An 18,904-nucleotide genomic window follows, 5' to 3' on the forward strand; every position below is an offset into this window, starting at 1 on the left:
CATCAGCTGAGTGTCTTGCCATCACTCCCAGATTAGATTTTGTTTATGAGCAGCAACTCCTCAGCAGGGAGGGCGGGGTGCCTCCGGCCTGACCCCGCCTACACCTCCAACCTGTTAGGTCCAGGTAACCCTGCCCCATCCCCAGGGGGCACGGCAGACTGGGCTCAAGCAGATGGCTGCTCCGGCTCCGGACCTGGCCCAGAGGCCCAAGGATGATTACAGACTCGGTCTGGCCTCCAGCCCAGGAAGAGAGGTGGCGAGTTTCATTACTAAGAATTTGAACACACCGTCCTTCCAAGAGGGCAGAGCTAGCTTAATCCAGGGCTTCTGCAACCCCCTCCCAGTCTCTTATGCTCCCAGCTGCTGTAGAGAAGTCGGTGGCTGTAAGGGGGGACTGACAGGCGCCAGGCGTCCTGTCCCTGCCATCTGCCCCTCCCCCCCAGGCGTGGTTCCCTGCCTCGTGGGCATCCGAGCCTGGCTTTCCCGTCACCAGCCTGGCCAAGGGCGGTGTCTCGCCCGGCCAGCTTTTTCTTTAGGACAACGTGACTTCCCCGGCCCCTTCGCCCCTTCTTTTCCAGCTTCCCTGCAGCTTGAGCTGTGAGAGAGAGAAAGAGGCGAATCACGTGCCCGGCTGAGGCATGAGATCATTTTTCTCCCCCCTGAGCACACTCGCTGTCTGCCGGTCAGAGTGACTGGGAGAAAGCGGCAAAGCGCCGCTTCCACGGAGCCATCTGGCTCCACCAGACTCACGCTGATGCTAATCTGTTGCTTTCTTTTTCTTTATTCTGTTTTTTGTTCTCGAGGAACACTTCATCTGCAGCTGTAAACTCAGACCTGGTCCCTCTGAAGGCGAGCATTCATCTGGAGCACATTTATTATGGCACCAGGCCCCCCCTCGCCCCCGTCCCCTTGTAGGTGTCAGGACAGCATTGTGCTCATTGGTGGGTCTCTGTGGTTGTAACGTCAGGGCTGTACTTTCAAATGGAAATCAGGCAATTACGCTCCACATGGAGAAACCTGACAGAGGCAGAGGTTTGACACCACTGGCGGTGTCACAGGGACAAAGGCAGCCAGCGCTCCCAGGGGATGGTTAAATAAATAGAGTATGTTTCAAGAGCTCAGAGAAATCCAGGAATAATTAACTGCGTGATGAGAGTTCATAGATCCTGTGGCTGTTTAACTTCAAAATGTGATAATGATATGTCAACGAACTGCTTAACTCATCCTTGAAAAAGCAAAAAAGAGGCATCGGAAAACCCATCGGTGTGCAAAGAGGTGGGCGCCACTCTGCGCGTGCTTTCCCGTTTCCCACTGCAAAGCGTCTTTTTCAAACGCAGGGCATTTTCTCCTGTTTCGCTTCCCCCACACAGAGGGCTCCAGAAGAGGGGTGCCCACTGCGGAGCAGCTTCTGGTCCTTCTGTGTTGAACACAGAGGCGCTCAGCTGGCAACTCGGGTGGTGATATTACCGTGGCTGCCACTGGTCCAGTATCTATGTGCCAGGCGCCAGCCACAGGCTCTAGCCTCGTAAGTGCCGTGACTACCCACACTTTACAGATGCGAAAATGAGCACAGAGGTTAAGTGGAAAAACTGGGCTTCAGGTCTGGCCCCCACCCAACTCTGGGCTTAGTGCTCAGCCGCTAGGTTGTACCCTCCTACTGTTTCAACAGGGAGATACTCAAAGCACCCACGTCAGATGCATAGGGTTAGAGTCGACAGGAGAAACGTGAAATAAAGGCTTAGGACTGAATTCCGCCCCCCGCCCCGCCGCCAATACCCAGTTGTTTAATCAAATGGTTCATTTGGCGCCTGAAACATGCAAGGTTTACTTGATGTGTCCCAAACTGGATTGAAATCCATCTATACTACCAAAAAGCGCTCCCAAATCCTGGCCATTGCTCTTATCTCTCATGGAAGAAGACCCCAGAGCAGGCTTTGGTCCATAACTCTGGACGTCACTCCCTTGGACTAGACGAAAGCTGGTTCCACTTGGAAGTGAGAAAAAGAGAAGAGGTTTTTCTTAGAAAATTTCAGCAAATGATCATGGATCTATGTAGGCATCTCTAATGCGGTCTCAAAAACTGCTAATGTGTAGGGTCCCTGAGGCTCCCCCACTGCAGAGAATACCCCAACCAAAGCAGGGCCGAGGAAAACATCCACCAGCAGCTTGGTAAGCGGAGCCCCGTCCCATCACGACTCGTTTGATCTTATTCAAGGGCCGGAAACCTTCAGGAGAGTCAAAAGCTTTTAGAGCATCAGCTTTGTCTTATGTTAGGAAAAAAAAGTTTCTGCACATGGAAAAATTATTTGGACTTTTTCCCATCTCTATTGAACCCGTTCCGTTTCAAAGTGTTAAACTTGTATTGAAGCAAAGTGTTATTCATGTTTCTTCAATAAAAACCTGAGTTAAGGAGTTCCCGTCGTGGCACAGTGGTTAACGAATCCGACTGGGAACCATGAGGTTGTGGGTTCAATCCCTGGCCTTGCTCAGCGGGTTAAGGATCTGGCGTTGCCCTGAGCTGTGGTGTAGGTTGCAGACGCGGCTCAGATCCTGCATTGCTGTGGCTCTGGCATAGGCTGGGGGCTACAGCTCCGATTCGACCCCTAGCCTGGGAACCTCTGGCCCAAAGAGATAGCAAAAAGACAAACAAAAAACCCGAGTTAAAAAGTACTGAAAACCTAAGTGACAAGCACAAAGGAGACTTAAGAATGGACTACTCAACCCTATCCCACGCACGCAATGGGCCAGGCAGAGTCACCTGCCATCACAGCAAGGCCTCGTTCCGTAGAGGCTGAGCATTAATGACTCAGATGAAAAAAGTCAGTGGACAAAGTGGGAAAACCAATTAAAAATCAGGACTGTATAAAAAATTTTAGATCAAGAACTGAAAATGGAGGTTAATAGCCTGAAAATACAAGTCATAGCTAACGTGATGCAAGTGGCCAATGTCCATGGTCAGTTACTGGCCTACCATATCCATTCCACAAAATAAAGTTATGATTCCACAAAGTTTTAAATTAAGCATTTGGTCAAAAGAAAAGTCGGTTTGAGAAATTTCTAACACTTGCCTAGATTCAACAAATGTCATTTTGCAAAGTTCAAGATGCCCAAATTTGCAGAGATAATTCATTAAACCTGAGCTGTCAACTCATTTGACCGTGACCAGTAATGAACATCAGAAATACAGCCAGTAGTCAGTTTAACCTCCTCAAAACAGAATCACGCTTAGCAAACCACACAATCTTTGTTGCCATCAACTTACGATGGAAAAAAGATTTTAAAAACACCCTCTGATTAAAAAGGAATGGCTTCTACTTTCCCCCTCTTTTACCACATTTACTTGAAAATACTCTAATCTTAGGATCGTGACTTTTTTTGAAGTCAACGGTGATCGGCATACTCAATTGATTTTGACCCAATGCTTCCAGAAAGATATGTTTGGTATTTGACTATTAACCAGGCCCTCAGAGAGCAGATTGTGCCTGTGACTCTGACCCTAGCTCCCTAACGCCTAAGCGTTTAGGCCAAGTAAAGCAAGTTGCCGGCCAATGAGGTGTGGATACGTCAGCAGGGATGCCACAGGGCAGGAAAGGGCCCAAGAACCACTCCAATAAAGCACCAAACTTCTCTCCACTTGACCATGGGCAGCAGGAACTTTGAAAAGCCACCTCCTTTATTAAGAGGGGACAGTGGGCAGACATGAAAACCACGTGGGATTTCTCAGATTCCCATCGCCATACCCTTGAGAAAATCTTCAGACTGAGCCAGTCCTCAGATGGGTTGAGGTGAAAACACAGCTGAAAGCCGCTGACTTACATCAAAACCTTAATAATGGCCATCTTGGGGAACTAGAGTTTTGGGCGACTTTTCCTCCTTCATGTGGTTGGTTTTATCCTCATGATGCAGTGCATTTCCAGCAAGCTGTTTACACGACCGGGCACTGGAGCTGAGCCACCGGGTTTGGAGGCTGGCTCTGCAGCTCATTGGCGGGTACAAATCGTCGTCTATTTCTGACTCAATTTTCTGTCAAGGCCAAGCTCACAGTGCCTTCCTCAAAAAGCTACAATGATTAGTGAGATGACGTTCCCAAAGCAGGCAGTGCCTTGCCCATTAGCGGTGCCATCAGTGTTAACTGTTACAAAACCCTTATACCGCTGTATGGCTTCTTAGAGAAATAGGCAACAAGTGGAAACCCCATCTCACTGATGGGGCCAATACTACTTTCAGGTGCCACTAATCACCTGGAATAAAGCAAGAAGCATCTGAGATTCCTTCTCTACCGTGTGTCCCAGTGTTTATCACTCAGGGCAACCTCAATTTATCAGCCACTCTGTTCATTTTAAGCTACCAATGGCTTCACGAATGGCCTGCGACACTCCCAAATGTTTAACAATTCTATTCATGAGTCAGCACAATGCTGGCTAGCCTCTCTGAAATTTAACACTTTAAATTGCATTTCAAATAGCAGTTTGTGTTTGACAATGATGGGTGGGGACCAGAAGGGGTGTGTGGGGGGGTGAACCCTGTCCATAGCCTCAGGCCAGTGCTAACGAGTTAATTCGTAGGCTGTATTACCAGTGGGGGCCATCAGCTGTACATGGTTTTCTGGTTGGACTGGTTTTTTGGGGTTGATTTCTCTTATTGTGGAGGTAAAATCTAGAGATTCCTTGGAAACCCGTAGGGTTCTAACAAATAGGACTATTACTTCCCAAGCAGCTCCAGCACTGAGGAAAGGAGTGCGGTTGAGCAACCTCAGAACTGCTTTTTTTTAAAAGATTCAAGTATTTTTTCTTCAATTCACCTTAAAGATCAAAAAAGGTGTAAATTATGGTATGTCTGCACCTGTACACTCATCGCTTGTGTCATTTTTGCTTGTTTTATATTTAAAGTCAACACATGTTTCTATTTCCCCACTTCCTGTGTTACTCAGAAGATAAGCTTAGTGGAAACCAGTGTAAAGCCTTTTTAACCTAATAGAATTCGAGTTTCTCCCCATGTAATAGGGAGTATCCTCATTTTTCACAATTGCATGTTTACGTGGCACATTAAGAAAGGCCCAAATTCCATGCACTCCTCTGCCCATTTGAGAGGTGGATGGATTCTTCACCGTGTGGTGACCTTTGTGACTTGGTTTGGCCAACAGTACAGAGCAAGCGAGGCTTGGCTTCGCAGGGGTGAAGAAACGGTCTGTTCCCACCTCCTGCCAACCCCCCCCCGGGGGGGGGCAGGTGCTTGGAGGGAGGTCTGAGGTTCAGGAAGCCTCCGCTCTAGGAGGTAGCCCAAAGCAGTACATGTAGAGAGACCTTGCAGAGAGATTGTTAGGGGGTCCCCAGCTACTTCCATTCTAGCTCACACCCCAGACATAGCCAATGACGACAGTAGGGACTTCAGATGATTGGTATCAACTATTATCTGTTTCGCCCTGAGAATTCCTAAGCGCCCAGCTGAGCTCCATCACCCCATGGCATGGACCAGAGAGAGAGAGAGAATACAGTGTTTTAACCTCTGTATTTTGAGGTTGTTACATAGCAACTGATAACCGTAACACATTTTGCAGCTACACGATTTAGTTAGCCCCTTACAGGTCGTTGCGAACTTTGACTTCAAAAGATGTAATGAATAGTCTTGCCTATACATCGTTTTATGCAGTTGCAAGTAAAGTTCCCAGAGCTGAACATCGTCAAAGAAGTGAATTTGCCCTGATTCCCATTCATGTCAAGCATACGTTTCCTTGCCCGTTTTTCTATTCTTTTACGTATCAGTTTCTAGAAAGTCATTCTACGTCACAGGAGGCACAACTTTTTTCCCCCCACTTATCTTCGGATTTTGGTCTGTTGACTTTTGCTCTCAAGAATTAAGTCAAGTTTAACATTTAATCTTTGATTCACTTGTTCTGATGAATACAGTTACTAGTAACAAATTATCTTTGTAGCATGTAAGTGGAATTACACACAGGGATATTTCACTAGGGGAGATTTGACATCTTTATGAAGTTCAGTTTATGCAAGAAGATGGTATTACCTTTGCATTTAAGGCTTTCAAGTGTTTCAGAATCAATTTACATGTTGACTTGCAACATTGCTTAGATTCAGCCTTGGTTACTTCAGCATTTTTCATTGTTATGTTAAGTGTCAAAGAGCCTTCTCTTGCATTGTATTTAACGAGTTTAGATTCAGGAGAGTTCTTGAAAGTGATTGTTAAGCCTGAAATATTTTCGTGAGCTTTTTCAAATGATCCTTTTGGGTTATCCAAGCATACAAATTGTAACTTTGCAGTTTCTGCAACTCTCATTTCTGTTTATAGCATTTTAATCTTACTCCTGACTTTAGTAGGAATGCCATTGGTCTCTCTCCTTTAAAGGTAACGTTGGCTTTCAACTTGGTTTACGTGGGAGAACCACACATCTGTTCCTAGTCCACTGAATTGTTTACATCAATGTATTTTCAGTTTTAAGCATCTAAAGTACATATTTCTTTGATCATCAATACGGTGAACTCGCATATTAGACTTGCTATTGAACCTTTTGCACTGAATAAGCCCTGCTTTGTCACATTGTATTCTTTGAGTTGCTTGCATCTGAGATTTTGTTCCATATTTCTGCATCAGTATTTAAGTTGAACTGTACGATTGTTACCAGGTCTCTGTATGTTTTGCTCGCTTTTCATCTGTTTATTAGGCCTTCCCCATATCTACTTTGTTCGGCTGGCTTTTCTCACTTTGGTCACCCAAGTTCCTCACTTAAGTTTTGTTTCTTTTCCTGGTTCATCTTCGAGTTTCTTTCCTCCCACTTCTACCCTGGGCCTCCCCAGCTCACACGTAGTCTCTTTGTCTTATTACAGCTGCCAACCACTTACTGCATCTCTGCTTTGTAGAGGCAAGTAATTGACGTTTGTAGCAAACACTAAACTGCTTTCAGCTGCTTTCTGGCGACATGTTTATCTGCCATTTACCTTCCCTAATCTTTATTTCTCGAATCTTTGAAATAACTTCAGTTTTTGGCCTCTCAACCTTTTGAGGCAGGTGGATTTTTCTTGGACCACATGTCCGCAGGGCCACCTCCCAACCTAGTAGAGGTTCTCCTTATGAACTAGGGTCTTCAGATGGTTCTAGATATATTCTTGCCAGCCAGAAAAGAGAAGCAGCCTAAAGGGGTTTTTAAAGAGCATCTTTCCCCTGCTCCCGATAGGTAGCATGTTCCTTACAAGCGTGAACTTCTTAGAAAATCCTTTACTTTCTGCAGCTAAAGTACACCCAGAATTTTTTGCTGCCCCCACTAGTACGTTCCCCTCTGCGGTAAACGTGAGATCCAGACCCTCTTTCTCCCCTCGGCCGTCACAAATGCCCGAGTCCCATTTCCGCAGTTACACCCCCCCCCCACTTCTTGAAGTTTTTCCCCCCACTTTGTTTTTCTGAGTTTTAACGCCTTCCTACGTTTAGCTGATAAACGGGAATTTCATCTTCATTCCTTATTTTCCTCTTGTTCTCTACCACTTCAAAGAGTTGAAAAGGAAAGACAGATTCCTCCCCCCACCCCATTTTCATTTTCATCCCACAAACTGACATTAAGTCTTCAAGTTTCCTAACTACGTTAGGACGTCAGGTTTTCTTAAAGAGCCTAAGACCGAAATAGCTCATCCTAAAAATCTTTTTAAGAAAAAGAGCAAGGGACAGAACAGAGAAGAAATCTTGAAGCGATAGGGAGGTTGGCCACAGAGCCAGGCCTGTGCTACCCGACACTCTGCAAGCGGGAGGCGGAGGCACAGAGGTTGAGCAGCGGGGAGCGCACAGAACCGTGAGCTCAGACGTGCGGGCCCCGGAGGCCGGCGCCGCGGGTATTTATGGGAAAAAGACCAAAGCAGGAGGGCGGTCCGGGCGTGGGCGGGGCGGGGAAAGGCGATTGAGAAAAGCTGCGCTAATTGTCCTTCTGCACAAGCTAACCAGCTACAGGCCTCTGCGCTTTCAAAATGCAGGCCCTTGGCCTGGCCTGAGGGTGGAGTTCACGGGCCCTCTGACGTCAAGAGGTGGCCTGGAGGACACTCGCGCAGGCCCGGTTGGAGGGCCTGGGGTCCTATCCAGCCTTAAGTGGCTCAGCTGGAATGAAACACAGGTGACGCCACGTTTCTGGAAGACGACTTGAGCAAACACCTTGTTTAGGCTCCGTGCTTCTTGGAGGACACGCACGTGTCTCTGGTAGTAGCAACTGAAATGACCTTGATGGGTGAAGACAGGTTAGGGTACAATGGATTTCACGGATGATCAGCCCTGGTTTCGGATTTGCAGTATTCTGGGTATTTTCTTGGTTTATCTTTTGGGCAAGTCATCTTGTCCTATTTTCCATGAAGGGAAAGGCTCTCTAAAGCCTGAAGGCAGAGTGGACGACGCAGGGTTTACTTGTGAGGGATGAATACGTGGATACCTGAGGATACCTGGATGGGGGAACAGTTTGGGGCCCTGCCATGGGAAGTGGAGAACTGAGAGAAATGACCTGTGCCTGGCTCCGTGCCGGGAACTTTGCAGATGTTATTGATCTCGGAGCGACAGCAGTGGGTGACGGCCTGGAATGAGATATTTTCTGCTCAGGCAATGAACCTGGGCAGCCTGGATGAAAACCAGGACTCTTAGCCAGTAGACGAACTAGAGGGTAGACGCAGAATTGCCCTGACTCTTGCTCTTATTGAAAGCAAGATGTGTCAAGGAGGCAAAGACTGTGAAAAGACATATAAACTTTATTGTTAGAGTCAGGATACAACACGTGGGAGAGCACTCAGAGGAGTGAGTAGTTTTAAGTCAGAAGCAAAGAAGTAATACACACCCTAAAGAGGAGTGTGGGTGCGGGCATCCCCCTCAGTGAGGAGTGTGCCAGAGAGGTGACTTAAATCACCCATATAGGACAATTCTTCCGGGTCTGTGTTTGCCTATAGCCAATTACTTGGGTTTTTTTTGTTTTCATTTTTTTTTTTTTTGTCTTTTCTCTTTAGGGCCGCACCCAGGGCATATAGAATTTCCCAGGCTAAAGGTCCCATCAGAGCTATAGCTGCCGGCCTACACCGCAGCCACAGCAACACCAGATCCAAGCTACATCTGCGACCTACACCACAGCTCACAGCAACGCCAGATCCTTAACCCACTGAGCGAGGCCAGGGATGGAACCTGAAACCCCATGGTTTCTAGTCAGATTCGTTTCTGCTGCGCCATGACGGGCCCTCCAGCCAATTATCTTGTTTGAATTCTCACACCTCCTGGCCATGGGACCCTCCCCAACAAGTGTGCGCATCTTTTGGCAAAGATGGCTTCCAGAGCAAAGGGTGCCGGGAAGGTTTTAGGGCTTAGTACGGCCTGGCACCCCCTCCTGTTCTGACCCTAGGAGTCTTACTGCACATGTCTAAGTAGGGAGGTCTGTCTCCTTGACCCAGGAGTGACTGAAGCGGTCATCTTATCTCTACGCCCAATGAGCTCAGCTCCTTCAACTATTTCCTGTCGTGTCAAAGAAACAAAGCCCGGTTTACTTGGCCTAACAAGGCCTAGCTGTTCTCAGCCCAGGGGCCCATCGACCTCCTACCTCTTCATTACCAGCCCCACGTTAGAGGCACGGTAAAGGGGCTCGAGGTGGAGCCCTTACTCGGGGTGACAGAGCCTCACTGGAACGCCTGGCCTTCCCAGAGCACCTCTTGCAGGCGTGGAGGCCTGTCCTGCCTCCCAGGCGGGGGCTGCCCTAATACTTCCCGTCCCCTCCCTTCCCGTCTCCACGGCAATTACCTAAAAACCAGGCCTTTGGATACTTTTACTACGTACTGGTTTAGTGCCTAATCCTGAATGCAACCAAAATAACAGGGTCCCCTCGGTTCTCAGCCCCCCGACGGCCAAATCCAGGCTGTATGAAGGGGACCACACCCGGCCCGCCCAGCCATGCTCTGGGCACTGCGCTCATTGACTAAGACCTCAACAAAGCTATGCGGGCACGTCATCCACTGTAAAAATAGACCAAATCGCTATCTTCGAAGATCCCAGGCATCTTTTACCCAGATCGTGTCTGAAAAACAAGACAAACGAAACCCTTAGGTGTTTTGCTTGCATTAAAAAAAAAAAAAATATATATATATATATATATATATATGGCACTTAGACCATTTTTTATTGTTCACTAATGAAACTGATGCAAATAACCTTGGTACTCGTTCTTTTTAAAAAAGGTTAAAAGTTCATTTCCTAAAAATTCATTTCCTTAAAATTCACTTTACCTTATGAACTTCCTTGGCCTTATAAACCTGTCAGCAGAGCAACCTGGGAGCCAGTTTCCTGCAGCCATAAACTCCACTAGCCTTTTTACAAGTCTTTATTCTTTGGAAATGAACACGCCTGTGTTGAAAAGTATTCACTGGGAAGATAAATGAACCACACCATGATTCGTGTCTATTCAGTGATTAGTTACCTCTGCGGGGCTGGTTAACCACGGAAAACCCACCTGAGGGCTTTGAAAGTCGATGCCTCTCTCAGCACCTGGGAAGGTGAGGTCTCCTGCCTTGGCTCCTGGCCGCCTGGGCCTCCCCACCCCAGGGCCCCTGGACAGGCCACATCCTCCCCGGCCTCTTGGCCACCCCTGGTGGGTTCTCCCAGGGGGTGGAGCTTCTAACCCCAGTCTATCTTGGCATTTCCACGGTCATCTCTGGGCCACAGCCCCGAGCAGAGGACAAGTGAAATTCTCTCCCAAAGGGATCCTCTGAAGAGCTGAGGCTGCCTCAGGAGTTCTCTCTACTTTCCCTTCTGAGCAAAGGGCCACAGTAGGAGCGCACCGTTAATTCTCTTGCGTCTTTGGGCCTTGCCTCAGGCCACACCTGCCTGACCAAACACTGCAGCCCAGGCCGCCCCCCACGGAGCCCGCCCTCGCTCTCCGGCTCCTGTGCTGGGTGTGAGAGCCTGCGTTTGCATGCACTTCAAAGCCAAACGCCTCTGCTGACTTTCGAGACCTGGATAAACTTCCTCACCCAATGTGCTACCCACGGTGCCCGAATTCCCAGAGCAGCGCTGCTGGGTGCGGCCGCGGAGGGAGAAACCACAGCTCCGCCAGTTAACGCTGATGCATCTCAGCGGATGCCTTCCCCAGAGAAGAGTCAAAAAGATGGCCATGCATGGGTTGGCATGTCCTGGAGGAGAGACGTCCCCAGACAGCAAATGACACGTGCCCTCATTGCGGATAATGAGCTCTCACCAAAGAGTCCAATGAACTTCATTTTACGGTCAGTCAGGCATGCATGGGGGGAGCGGGCAGCTGAGGGGTTGGGGGGGACAGACAGCCGATCGCTGTTCAAAACATTCTCAGGAACGACTTGCTTCTGCACCATCGAGATGGTCTTGGTGACCTGCTCTGATTTTGATGGTTTTCAGTTCCGCCTGCTTGTCTGAGTGGCTCCCCTCCTCTGCTGCTGAGATAAAAGGTGTCCTTTCTTTCCTCCAATCAGTGCGCCTGCCTAGAGGCCATGAGGGAAGAAAGCAAATTTTAGGAAATCTTCCAAAACCAAGAAAGATGGGCCTTGTGTGGGAGCCTGGACCTTGTGAAAAATGATTGTTGAGGTGGAGATGGGGGGGTGGAAGGGGAGGGGGGGTATCAGGAGGGGCTGCACACTCAAATCTCAATGATATCAGAATCTCTAGGGGTGGGCCTATCATCAGTCTTTTTTAAAGCTTCCAGATGATTCTAAAGTTGCTCAGCTCCCAATACTGAGCATCCCTCCAGCCGATCCAACTGGCTGACAAGGGACAGCGTGGAGAGGGAGGGAGGGGGCAGGAAAGCCGGAAACGGCATCGGGGTGAAGGTCCTGGCCCCCCCCGCTTCCCACCCCTCCACCCCCCACATTCCTGAGAAAGAACTCTGGCCAGCCTTTGACGTTGCTACATTTCCGGAATCATTTTTTATTCTGCCTTTTTCAGATGTATGCACATTCTTTATCTGGGTCATTAGAATGTAGTTAAGTCGTATTTCTTAGTTCTTTTGAGAATTTCCACAGGATAGACTTAGCCCTCGTCCTCTGAGGTCATTTGCATTTCCAAAAATAGGCAGTAAATCATTTATGAAATGTCAGATGCTGTGCAAGGTTCTGGGGCTACAGTGGCGTGTTGAGCAAGGCCCCTCGCCCATTGGATGTTTGCTGCAAGGCCTCACAGGAGTCGGCGTGAGCTGGGTTCACAGCCAGGATTTATGACGCCCGTGTAGCAGGGACACTGCCGAGTGGCCAGGGGAAGGCAGCAGGCGGAGCGGGCAGGCCTCAGGGGCTGGCCTCCTCGAGCTCCTGCTTGGCTTACTCCCGAGAGGGGTCACACAGCCTGCACCCCGCAGTGAAGACAAGGCCCCGTGCACGCAGCTTCTGCTCGGGGAGCCCATCTGAGACCTCACCCAAGGTCTTACTGGGGGCCGGTCACCTGGGCACACCTTGGCCAGTGCGTCCTGAAATTCCAGAGCCCGAGAGGCAAAGCAGGCGTTCAGCATAAACCACAGTGTTTGTGCGGTTTGGCTTCTGTGGCTGCTCTGAGCATCTCAGCGTAAGGACCTGTTCCCAGACACCAGCCAAGGGACAACCTTGACGTAGCAAGGCCAGGACGGGGGTCTCGGGCCTGCTGTGAACTCTTTCCTGCAGAAAGGCTAAGCTGCATGGGTCGTTGCTTTCCTGAAGCTGTGTCATCACAGAGGGAAACACTGTCTGATCGTCATGCCTGCAGATTTCAGCACGTCTCTGTGAAAGTTCCGGGAAAGGGACCGGGTGCCGGAAAAGCTGCCGCAGAGAGGTCTGACCTGGCCTGGAAGGTCAAGGAGCCGCCCTAGGGCTGTCCAATGGCCACCGTAGTCGCCTTGGGAAGATCAGCACTTAGGTAATTAGCAGGGGCTTGCAGAACATTCCAGGTGAGGAACCAGCAGGTCTAATGGCCGTGGAGCCAGAAGTGTGGCTGTAACCGAGATGGAAGGGTTGGGCTGTGGCTGGAAAGGCCTTGCCTGTCACGGGGAGGACGTGGGGCTTCCTCCCAAGAGCAGTGAGAAAGCACAGCGAGTCTGGACTGAGGAGCTCCCGCTGTGGCTCAGAGGGAACAAACCTGACTAGTATCCATGAGGACATGGCTTGGATCTGGTGTTGCTGTGGCTGTGGTGTGGCTCCGATTTGACCCTCAGCCTGGGAACTTCCATATGCTCGTTCAGCCCTAACGAGCAAAGCAGAAAAGCAAAAACACCCTCTGAACGGAAGCAGGGACTTGTGTGGGGGGCAATGGACAGGACTTGCATTCGAACCACGAAGCAGGGTAATTTGGTTACTATCTGCAGAGAAGGCTGAAAAGCAGCAACTGTGAGATTATCGCCTCTGCGCTCTTTAGTAAGAGAGACTAAAGTTATGGTTGTTGTTTTTGCTGTTTTTACTCACCTCAGTTTTGTAGACAGACGCGGTCATTCTCAGATCTGGTTGTGGGAAATATCACAGAGCATTTGCATCGAATTTCTGGGGCTCTTAGTAAATCTTAAAGCAAAATGAATTTCACCATCTGTGTACATGTCCAATGCACACAATTTAAAGCAAAACATATATTTTTGACTGGGTGAAGGGAGCCAAGGAATCAATAGTAAGGATCCGAAATCCTTAAAGGTTTGAGGACAGAGGAGCAACTGTATGGTTACTTAGAGAATCTGCTAAACACATACCCTTGAATACTAAGCACGCAGCAGTAAGAATCTATGTTCTTCCTCCAAGACACTTAATTTCAAACATTTAAAAAAATTATAATCATGAAAGAAAAAAATCAACGGAGTTTTTTTAAAGATTATTATGTTTGCACTAATAGTAATATGTTTGTCATTGAACATTTCTAACATAAAGAGACAAACACAAAAAAAAAGATAAAAGAGAGAGATAAAATTACTTAATACTTTGAATACCAATTTTTAAAAATCATTTCCCTCAGCTCTCCAAAATGGTTTTTCCCAGTCTTTTCCCATGCATAGGGCTTCTGCAGCAAACACTCTAAGGCAGCTCTGGGTGCACCCTCCGGGTGACTTCCTAGGCCTGTGTTTCCAACAGTGGGAGTTGCTGAAGCAAAGGCAGTGCGGACATTGAAAGCTTTTGGCATTTGTTCCAAGCTGGCCTCCCTGGAAGCGGCACCTTTTTATATGCTCATCAGCAGCTCCCACCTCCAGCCTCTGCTCCTGGCTGCCAGCAGGGCTGTTTCTAAGTCCTTGACCATTTGGTAGCGAAGGAGCATCTCATTTCATCTGTGCATCAGGGACGCGCGGGCTGAGTGTGCAACGCGGGAGGCGCGGGCGGCTCTGCGGAGAGACCCGGGCCACGCGGTGCTGCCCTGGACCATCAGGTGGAAAGGCCTGGGGGGCATCCCTGTGCCGGGAAGCATTTCTAAAGGGCGAACCAATAGGATTGGATTCTTGGATAAAACAAGGAGGTCGAGTGCATGAAAAGCGACCTGGGGCTGCCGGCGAGAGGAAGGATCGGGACCCGATGTTGGAACCTGGGCAACTGTGACCAGGGCCTCCTTCAGGGCTGGGGCTACAGTTACCTAGAGGAACCCTGGTGGCGGTGGGGACAGCCTTGACTTTGCCTTTTTAACTTTTGGAGGAAGCATCATGAATGACTTGCGTAAGGAAAAAAATAATACATTTGTGTCATTTCAGGTGTGTTACATTTTAAATGTTCGTATTTGTTCAACATTCAGAGGCCAGTGGACTATGGAGCTGGGGCACAGGTAGAGGGGGCTTCTAGCGACAACTGAGGTGTCATCGGTATCCCGAAGCTTAGGCCACCAAGGGCTGGATTAAATTTGAGGCAATGAGCGCATGTGTGTGTGTGTGTGTGTGTGTCGAGTGGGGGAGGAAGGGGTGGCCAGGGCCAGAGCGAGTGGTGGGTGAGCCACGCAAAGACACAGAGCTGCTCCAAGCCCTTCTCAAGGCGGCGGTGGCGGGGGGAGCTCAGGCGGGAGCCGGGCGCCCGTGCAGGTTTCCCGGGCTACGCCTTCCTGGAGGAGGGGATGGGGGTCCTGGGATGTGGTCCTGGATGGAGAATGGATTTACTGGAGGACACAGAACACGCTCATAGCAATCCAGCATCAGCAGTTGCTTTGGTCCAAAATATATGTACACGGACCTCCACAGACAGCGTCTGGGATTGTGCAGGGGGAGGCAGAACAAGCCGGACTTGAACTCCACAAGCGTATGCTGAACCGGGTCAAGCTCTTGACCCGTCCCCACGGCGTGGCTTTCAAACAGGTCATCTCTGCGGAGCTCCCTCTTGAGTGGCTCGCATCCGGATTTCCACAACGGACCCCCCGACCTGGGGTCTGGAGACAGGAGGCCCCACAACCTCACCACCCCGTCAGCCGCTGAGGTGCGGGAGCTCGAAAGGCCCTGCAGGGTCATGACAGTGTCACAGTGTGAACGGAGGTGTGTCCAAAAAAAGACAGAGTACTTTCCAGAACCTGCTTACCCAACGGAGTTAGAGAATCAGAAGCGGAATGACTTCCCGAAGAAGAGGGGTCCCGTTCGAATGCTCGACGTGCGCCCGAGTGGCTTCTGCCCAAGTCCCCTGATGTCAAGCTGATGCGTTGGCGCAAACTCCTGGACGTGTTTGCACAAAACCTCCCCCTGTCCCCTAAAACATACTCGCTGAGCGTGAGAATTCCCCGCAAAGTTGCTTTTCGGCATCTACCTCTAACTTCCCTGCGTACCTTACGCCCTCTCTTGACATAATAATGATGCACATATTGGACAGATCTTTTAAAAATGAAGCCATGTTTACAACGCCAGCAGATCATAAAACGCACATGTTTAGGTGTTGTTATGAACCAGAAGTTGCCAAATTGATAAGGAGTAAAGAAAGGTCAGGCTGTCTTTTTTTTTTTTTTTTTTAAACAAAGGTAGAAACTTGGACTGTCAGAGCTTTTAGGGTGGAGTCAAGTATTTACAGTCACCATGGGCAACCCTAAAAGTGCTCTCCTGACCCCAGGAAAGCAGAGCGAGCCAACAGGGTCAGGCTTAAGAAATGACCCGAATTTCCCCATGAGCCTTCTCTGCCCAATGTTTTGAAGTCTGAAGCATCAGACTGTGACAATCCACACTTTTTAAAAAAGATTTTTAAAAATTATAGTTGATTTACAGTGTTGTGCCAGTTTCTGCTGTACAGCACAGTGACCCAGTCATGCACACGTATCTATGCATTCTTTTTCTCATGTTATCTTCCATCATGGTCTGTCCCAAGAGACAGGATAGAGTTCCCCGCGCTATACACAGCAGGAACTCAGTGCACCCACTCCAAATGGAGCAGTTTGCATCTACCAAGCCCTGGCTGGGGCAGAGGGGTGGCTGGCTTGACATCCTCGGGGCAGGCTCCCACCTGGGGAGCTTCCTAGGTACAGGACAGAGTCGCCTCGGGGGAGGTGCCACTGTGAGAAGGGACTGGTGGTCTTGACCACAGAGAGAAAGCATTCCTGGTTAGTCCTTTAAAATACCTCTTTTGGCATTTGATGGTGGTCTAGAAAGTGCAGAAGAAAAAGTTGTAGCCCTTTGGGAGTGACTTAAATTACACGAGAAGTAGCCAAGCCTTGCGTGCACCTGCTGTCACTTGTTCTTTTGCTGTCTTTGTGCTGCCACCTAGAGAGAAAGGAAAACAGATGTTGTCTCCTGGGGAGGACAGTCCCAGGGACCGCACGCACCTTCCAGAACAGAAAAGCAAGGCTGCCTTAGTCCTGAGGTCTAAGGCAGCTGTGCATTGTTGCTTTGAAGAGAAGCCCTCAGGCACAGGAAGAGGATTCTGTTGGTGACCTCACTCTAGGGCTGACGTTAGGTTCCCAGACAGAGGGTGGGAGAGAGGGGGTTCTCCTTCCAGGGTTCAAAGGGTGGGAAATACAGAATAAAGTTAGGTTGCTCAAACTCATGGAATGGACACCTTCAGTTTAGAAAAAAAAAATGAAAATACAAGACACACATGAAAAAAATGGTTCTAGGATGAGTAATTCTTTTTTTTCCTCTTTCTATGACCGCACCTGTGGCATATGGAAGTTCCCAGCTAGAATCAGAGCTGCAGCCATGTGGGATCCAAGCTGCATCTGCAACCTACACCACAGCTCACGGCAACGCTGGATCCTTAACCCACGGAGAGAGGCCAGGGATCGAACCCGAGTCCTCATGGATGCTAGTCGGGGTCGCTCACCACTGAGCCATCATTCATCTTGGAGGTCTTGGACGGGAACTCCAAGATGAAGAATCCTTAAACTATTTTGTTTCTCTTTCCCTTATGGAGATCCAGTGTGTAAGAAACCAGAGACTTGCCGGTGGAAGTGGTAGTTCTTAACACCCCCACGGAGCTAGTGTTCTCCTGAGTGCTGGGTTCTTGCTGAGGACAATTTCAAATGTAATTTTTTCCGGAGCTGTAAGTTATCAAAAATGATATTGATGGATATCAAATGTTGATGCCATGATGCGGATGAGCTGTGACAGAGGTCTGGAGGTCCCTGCTGGTACAGTGGGTTAGGTACCTGGTGTTGTCACTGCTGTGGTTCAGTCCCTGGCCTGGGAGCTTCCTCATGCTGCAGGTATGGCCAAAAAAAGACAAACAAACAAAAAAAACAAAACAACAGAGGTTAGACCTTCCCCGACCAGCCACTTGCCAGGACTCTGTCTTCCTTCCTGTGGCTTCTTCCACAGCCCCCAACAATACTTGACAACCCATCTATCTGCCCCCTAGAGCAGAAACTTCTCGAAGGCAGGTTCTTTTGTCCACCATGTGGACAGCTGCACTTCTAATGCCTAGACCAACATCTGGCACACAGCAGGTACTCCGTATATGTTCTTAAAAGAATCAGGGAATCTAAGCTTATTCTTTGGCTTTTTTCTTTTGAAAGAACTAATAACTTGGAGTTCCTGTCGTGGTTCAGTGGAAACAAATCTGACAAGTATCTATGAGGATGCAGGTTCGATCAGACGTTGACACGAGAGCTGTGGTGGGTTAGCAATCTGGCATTGACATGAGCTGTGGTGTAGGTCGCAGAGGCAGCTCAGATCTGGCAAGGCTGAGGCCGTGGCATAGGCCAGCAGCTACAGCTCTGATTTTTTTTTTTTTTTTTTTTTTTTGTCTTTTTGCTATTTCTTGGGCCGCTCCCGCGGCATATGGAGGATCCCAGGCTAGGGGTTGAATCAGAGCTATAGCCACCTGCCTACGCCAGAGCCACAGCAACGTGGGATCCGAGCCGCATCTGCAACCTACATCACAGGTCACGGCAACACCGGATCATTAACCCACTGAGCAAGGGCAGGGACCGAACCCGCAACCTCACGGTTCCTAGTCGGATTCGTTAACCACTGCACCACGACGGGAACTCCCCTACAGCTCTGATTTGACCCCTAGCCTGGGAACTTCCATATGCCATAGGTGGGTGCGGCCCTAAAAAGACAAAAACAAAAAACAAAAAAAACAAAAAACCAACAAAAAACTAATACCTTGACTAATCTAATTCTGCACATTGTGACTAAAACACATGTGTAAGGTAACAATTCTTTTAACATCCTCAAGGATTCTTCTGTAAATCACATTTGGGGCTTCCCTCCTGCCCCATCTCAAATCGGCTTGATTAGTGTGGGACCCTCAAAATACCATTTACTAATGAAAGTACTGTTAAAAAAAAAAAAAAAAGAGCTGACAGCTGAATTAAAGACTTGACATGCAAATGCACCAGCTAAGTAGAAGCAGAAGCTTTCCTGGAATTCTGGCCCACACGGCTGAGGATAAATTGACCTGCAGAATTCATTAGGAAAAGAGCAAGATGAAGCAGAATCACTCTGACTTTCCCAGTCTTTCCATTAAAAGACTGTTGAAGGATAAATGGCCATAGAGCTATGCACACAATGATAAGGATAAAAACCTCAGGG

At 48.8% G+C, this 18,904-nt stretch overlaps 1 protein-coding gene across 5 annotated transcripts in view; it reads right to left on the minus strand.

Annotated features, from left to right (window-relative positions):
- The window catches only part of RNASEH2B (ribonuclease H2 subunit B), an 86,161-nt gene continuing 79,144 nt past the window's right edge, over positions 11,888-18,904 (minus strand). For all 5 annotated transcript variants that reach the window (XM_021065147.1, XM_021065146.1, XM_021065142.1 and 2 more), the window contains one exon: positions 11,888-16,630. In XM_021065147.1, coding sequence (XP_020920806.1) covers positions 16,598-16,630 — 33 coding nt within the window. In that variant the 3' untranslated portion in view covers positions 11,888-16,597. The remainder of the gene's footprint in view (positions 16,631-18,904) is intronic.

The sequence above is a fragment of the Sus scrofa genome, chromosome 11 (genome assembly GCF_000003025.6).
Source record: "Sus scrofa isolate TJ Tabasco breed Duroc chromosome 11, Sscrofa11.1, whole genome shotgun sequence".
Lineage (NCBI taxonomy): Eukaryota > Metazoa > Chordata > Mammalia > Artiodactyla > Suidae > Sus > Sus scrofa.